At 44.1% G+C, this 6,000-nt stretch overlaps 1 protein-coding gene across 3 annotated transcripts in view; it reads left to right on the top strand.

The window, feature by feature from the left end:
* Nucleotides 1–2,739: 2,739 nt before the first annotated feature.
* Nucleotides 2,740–6,000, top strand: part of fgfr2 (fibroblast growth factor receptor 2) — a 38,830-nt gene continuing 35,569 nt past the window's right edge. For 2 of the 3 annotated variants that reach the window (XM_076077401.1, XM_076077400.1), the window contains exons 1-2: nt 2,746–3,407; nt 5,629–5,884. In XM_076077401.1, the coding sequence (XP_075933516.1) occupies nt 5,704–5,884 (181 nt within the window). In that variant the 5' untranslated portion in view covers nt 2,746–3,407; nt 5,629–5,703. Of the gene's footprint in view, nt 3,408–5,628; nt 5,885–6,000 lie in introns of all 3 variants that reach the window. The other variant, XM_076077402.1, reaches the window with a different exon arrangement.

The raw sequence follows: 6,000 nt of genomic DNA, 5'->3' as shown, positions 1-6,000 counted from the left end.
TGGTATGGCCGCAAAGGTAGAAGTTACTGGCACCAAGTGAAATATTATCACTATAAAGTGGTGAGGATTAACGAGTAAGGACTGGTTATTAAATATTCAGACATATGAAAATACTCTCCTTTGAATAATGTCTTTTTTGTTCACAAAAAATTCTGTTCAATAATTAGGAAAATATTTTTATTTTGCAAGGTTTTGCAGCTGGATGCAAGATATCTCCTACTTCACTGAAAAGTCTGTGTGTTTCCACATCACACTGGTATAAGTTGCACACCGGAGCACGACCGTCCAAATTAGCCGTGATGTCACAAAACCACTTTTGTACGTATACGCGTCTTAAAAGGTGAACTGAGAGAAACTTTTCCTCCTCTGCAGATGAATGTGAAAATGTCCTACGAGTGTCATACTCTGTGTGCGTCAGTGTCAGTCTGCTAATACATCACTCTGCACGGTGAATGACAAACATCCAAGTGAAGTAACAATGAGCAAGACACATGTTGAAATGTTAGGGGGACTTTAATGTGAACCAATTAGCCGGTCCGCGGACAAAGGGAGGTAACGGCTAGATGTCGATGCGCTCTCTTCAGCAGCATCTTGGATTTACATAGCAGCAGGAGGCACGCTTAATGACCGATGATTCGCTCAGCCACAAACATCACTCACAGCTCCAATCATCACAGCAATAAGAGGTATTCCCACCATTAACACACGGTTATTGGAGAACCTCTCCAATACGCTGCCCTCCTGATGAGTTCTACCAACAATGACAAGTAATCAATATGTTCATCTAAGATGCTGATGGCAAGCTATTAGCTTGTCACTTTCTTTCTCTCCCACTCTGCTTCCTAATTCCAAACAGTGCGGCTGTTGGCGCAGGAGGGATTAAGGAAGAAAGAGGACTGAAGAATAGATTGGAGATGAAGAGGGGACAATGACAGGTTGACGGATACCACAGCGCAAGGGTATTGAGTCCATCCAGTTCTCAGTCAAAAGCCCATGAGACTCTGCTTGATGAGGTTTCTTTCAAACGTGGGATGCCCAAGCAGTGGAAAATAAATGGGGGCGATTGTAAATAGACTCATGCAGTATAGGAGGAAAGAGACACCCAGAGAGGGAGAAACAGTGGGGGGTATTTTGTGCCACTCTTGAAAAATGAGTCAAACGCTCCTTCCTCACCTCTCGCTCCCTCTTTCTTTCAGGCCAACCTGTCAGTTATCTGATGGCTTTACTGGTGGAGGCAGAGATGGGAGAGGGGAGAAAAACCGACGAAGAACTCTCCATTCACAGGCCAAACCTTTACCTCAGGAAAAAAGCCTTGTTAGTGCCCCTTTTCAAAATGAATGGAAGAGTTTTCCCTCCCTTGTTTAAAAAAAGAAAGAAAAAGAGGGCTTCAGCAGTGAGGCAAAAATAAATAAAAAAAAGTCCATGGAGATTAGTCTTCTATCCTCCCCTGCGTCTCTTTCAGAGAACTTGAACGCCTGAACCAATGCAGGAGACAGCTTGAAGCAGTGGGGGACGAGCTGCAGGGGGCCAGCCTTCAGTCTCTCTCTGGGTAGCTGTGGACAGGTCTGTTGTGAGGTTACCTACTTCGGTTATTCCTAATTCTGCAACAATGCACCATATCGTAGCAAGAAATCCTTCCACTTCTCTCTTCAACTTTACTTCTTTTCTTTCTCATCTTTCCTGTGATCACACACTGTATGATGTCAACTTAACCTGCAGAGGACCTGTGACCTGTAGAAGTAGCATCAAACACTGACGGTAAGTAAAAGTACCTCAAACATGTTTTACTTGAGCACAGTACTACTGCATTTCACCACTGTTGGTAAATGAATCTTTATTAAAACGTATATACTCCCATATGCAAAGGCCTTCCTCCACCTTACACCCAGATATGCTGCTGCTGCTTTTCAATGTGTACATGTTGTTATAAGAAAGACAGATTTTACTCACCATCAGCTCTTCTAATAGGAGTGAGTGGTAGATGGCAATATAGCAAAGTAATTGGTGGGCTTGTTGAAGTGGCCTGAATTAAGGGAGGCAGGTATGTCTCAACCCTCATGTCGCTTCTCAGTCATAGTTTTTAGTCAAGTACTATCAATTTTGCTGGATTTGTACTTTTCCTGAGTATTGCCATTTGAACTCCATTTCAGAGAGAAGTAATGTACTAACTGCACTACATTTATCTGACCGATATCGTTACTAATTACATGTTGGTTTATACAAAGTACAACAATTATAGTACTTGTTATGCGATGTGATGACACTGAAACTGTTATTCTGTATATCTTAATATTGTTGTATTACTACTGATATTATTTTCACTACTTTTTTTGGCTGGTTTGCTTCATTACAAATCAAATTTAGAAGCTGATGCTCTCCTAAGCTAAATCTTAAAGTTAATAATTTCTTGAAATACGTATTTTTTTCATTGTATGCTACTTTAACTTAAAAAAAAGAAGATCTGGATACATCTTCCATCACTGCAGCATCTAAACATACTGAAATATAGGCTACTGCGTGTGTGTGTGTGTGTGTGTGTGTGTGTTATGTGCGTCTCCTCCCGCACATGTCATGCCTCGGCCACTGAGAGGCGCTGTTACTGCGGTCTGAGGGCTCCGGAGCGGAGCGGGGGCCCTCGCTTTGGACCCAGTTTGAGCATGTTGAGCGCTGCAGTTTGATGGGCGGAGGAAGGCAGGGCCCAAAGGCACTGCGGCCAGGAAGCGGCTCGAATTACACACGGGGTGCTCGGGGAGGGCGAGGGGGGGATGACACCCACTGGAGTGAAGGAGGAGGGCAGTGTGTGGAGACGTAAGGAGGAGAAAAAACCCTAGTAAACCTGACAAAGCGTCTGAGAAACAGTGCGCGGACTGTCGGCGGACGGAGAGAGAGACGCTCTTTACAACAGAGGAACGTACACTGATGGATTTTATGACATTTTGCGCCGGACAACTAACCTCCTGTACCTTTTTTAAACCCCGTCACACCTCCGCAGTAGCTGCAAACTTTTCTATTTAGTTGACAAGTGCGCTGCTTGGGAACACTCGCAATGTTTTGCGCCCTAGAAGCAACTTGGTGACGGCGAGGAAAGTTTCGGGGGGGACAGCGGTGTGGTTTTCCGAGCTGTTTATGAAGGATAACTAACGCGTGTAAACTCGGATTTCTTTGCATGGCATTGGACAACGCTGCCAGTCGGGTTTGGAATATATCTTGTGATCGGAGTTGATGCCGGTTGATTGTGGAATAGTAAACTAAAAAAAAGGCAGCGCCTCGCAGATTTTTTTTCTTTTCTTTTTTTTTTGGTGCATTGTGGAGTTGGAGACATTCCTCCCTCCGGATTCAGCTCATGCTCTCTCCACCCTTATCTGTGCATGTCAAAACAGAGATCTCCACGATTTTATTCCTCCCTGGTAAGTGTTTTCTGTTTACGCGCAAAGCTTCCTCACAGTCTCATCTGTCAGTGTTTCGGCTGTCATGACAAATGGGCTACGTGATTGTAGAAATGCGTTGCGCTTTCCAGATATTTATTTTCTTTACGGCTGCATGACACAATAAGAGCGATTCTACTTCTTGCAGTTCAATTTACAGTTTTCTCACCAATAATTTTTGTTGTTGTTGACTTTTCTATAAAATGTGCAAAGTTCTCCATAAAGTTAGTTTTTTCAGATTTCCATGCATTTACATTCAACAAAACAACACAATGTGCTGTCTTTATATGTTATTGTCTACCATCCTTCATTCAAGTGGATGCAGAGAAATCTTCCCTTGTTTACTTGAGACGGCAAAGACATAGCACCTTGCATCATCACTTCAGGGCCCATTAACAAGTGTCCTGGTTATTTATTACTTTGCTTAATTTTCTACATTGCATTTATGGTGCCAATTATCCCGTGACCGCAGTTGTTTTTTCACTGCTTGGTGCCGGAGCCCTAAATCACTGAGCAGCTCCAAATGAGCCCCCATTGTAGAGAAAGCCAACTGATTTGAATGTCAATAGGAATTCAATCAGTGCCAAGAAATGTCATTCAAAGGCCGGTTTAAATGAAAAGCTGTGGCCATGTATGGAGCAAAGTCCCCCATGTGTCCAAATGTCATGTCGTCAGCAACATGCTAAAAGAAGTTGTTTTTTTCTTCCACTGAGGAGCACATTATCAACTCTATAAACCCTTTCTCTTTAGTTTTATGTTTTTGTAGTTATTTGTTTGTATCCTCCTGCTTTTTCTCGTTACCCACTTAGTTCTATAAGTGTAATTATATTTGAAAGCTGCAGCATAATATATATATTTTTTAATGTGCTCCTCACACGATGATGTAAAACTAAAAATCGAATGGAGGTTTAATTCTGGGCTCCATTCGTCCTGCTGAATTTTTCATACAGCGGTAAGCTCAATGGTCGATTGCTGCACTGATTGGTTTACAGGTCATTAATAATTCATACGTCTAAGCTGTAACTATGCAGAAATATTCACCTTAATTGCAAAATCCAACCGGTGCACGTCTCTAATAAAGTCAGGATGTTGGGATACATTCGTGGTTCACCCCGACATCATTGTGCGCGTGCACCATCCGTGTCGCGTGTGGTCCCTCAAGGGGACAATTTAAGAGAAATCAGGTTGCGCGTTTTCAGGTTGGCCCTCTTAAAACCAAACTACATGTGTCTTTGCGGGAAAAAACAAAACAATCGATACGTCCAGCTGGAGCAGAAGGAGCGTAGGGAAGCGTGACTTCACCAAACCTCCAGAGACACACGAGCACGGTTGTACCGCAGATGTCTGGCTAAACAGATCGGTGTGTGTGTCCAATATTGCATTATTGTATTTCAATTAAAGCCTTACTGGTTTCATAATCAAGTCACGCAAATGCAATAAGAGCCTCTTACGAATACAATTAACATTGATACAGCAGCGCGGGCAACAGTTTTGGCGCATCTGTTGCGCACGGGAATAAACAATGTCCAACTAAGCAAAATTGATGCCACATTGGCTGATATGCTGTCCATCCTGCTCCATGGTTATTTCCAAAAGATATAATTCCTCATCAATTAAGAATTGACTTTATTATTAATCTGATGGAAAAAATAAATATTATCATAATAGAGGAGAAAGAAATATCCGATTTGTGTGAAATCTCAAATGAATGAACGTTGACCAAGTCTGATCTTTGAGCTGTGGGGCAGCGGTGTGTCTTACAGGAAGACGTCAAACGGGTTAGACTGAACACCAAGACATTCAGAGCTCTTAATTGCTTTCTCTAATACATATTTCAGCGCATATAATTATAGATGAGAAGCAAATATAGATGCAGGTTGTGTTGACTGCTGGTGCCTCACAGCTTCGGTATGTCTGATGAATGGCTTGTTTGACAGCATTTTGAAACACTGTCTCTCTGTTTGCTTTCTCTCGCTTCATTTGTCCGTCTCACTTTGTCAAAAATAAAGTGAGGAGGAAAAATGGTGCAGAAACAAGTTCTTTGAAAATGAATTATTCCACTCTAACAAATATTCTCCCCCCCCCCCCCCCCCCCCCCCCCCTCCTCCTTGCTTCTTCTGTTCACCCTTCTGTCTACCTCTTCAATCATCGCTCCGCCACCACCTTCCCTTCCCTCCGTTTCTCTCTCTCGTTCACCTCTCAGCCCAGGTGATTGGGTGAATTCCACTGAGTGACAGGCCGACCCGGCAGCAGTTGATGGTTGGGCGGACCCCCTCAGATGGGATCAGTGTCCAGGGGGAGGTGGAGAAGGAAAGTATGGGGAGCGCTTGCCCCCACTAACGGGATGGCCTCGTGGGCCTGGCTGCTGGCCGCTGTCCTGCTGTCCCTGCTGACCGTCAGCGTGGCCCGTCCGCCCCTCACCGCCACCAAGGAGGAGGAGGCCACTCTGGAACCTGAAGGTAAGCAGCGGGGGACGAGAGGGGACAGAAACGAAGAGTGTGGGAGGTGGAGCAGGGGGGGGGGGGGGGGCAAGCCATTTGTTTGGTTTGTTTGTAGAGAGCAGGTGTAGGTCTGT

Source organism: Anarhichas minor, unplaced genomic scaffold, assembly GCF_050575085.1.
Source record: "Anarhichas minor isolate MPS153535 unplaced genomic scaffold, ASM5057508v1 ptg000058l, whole genome shotgun sequence".
Classification (NCBI taxonomy): domain Eukaryota; kingdom Metazoa; phylum Chordata; class Actinopteri; order Perciformes; family Anarhichadidae; genus Anarhichas; species Anarhichas minor.
This window is presented reverse-complemented; position numbering and strand designations above follow the sequence as displayed.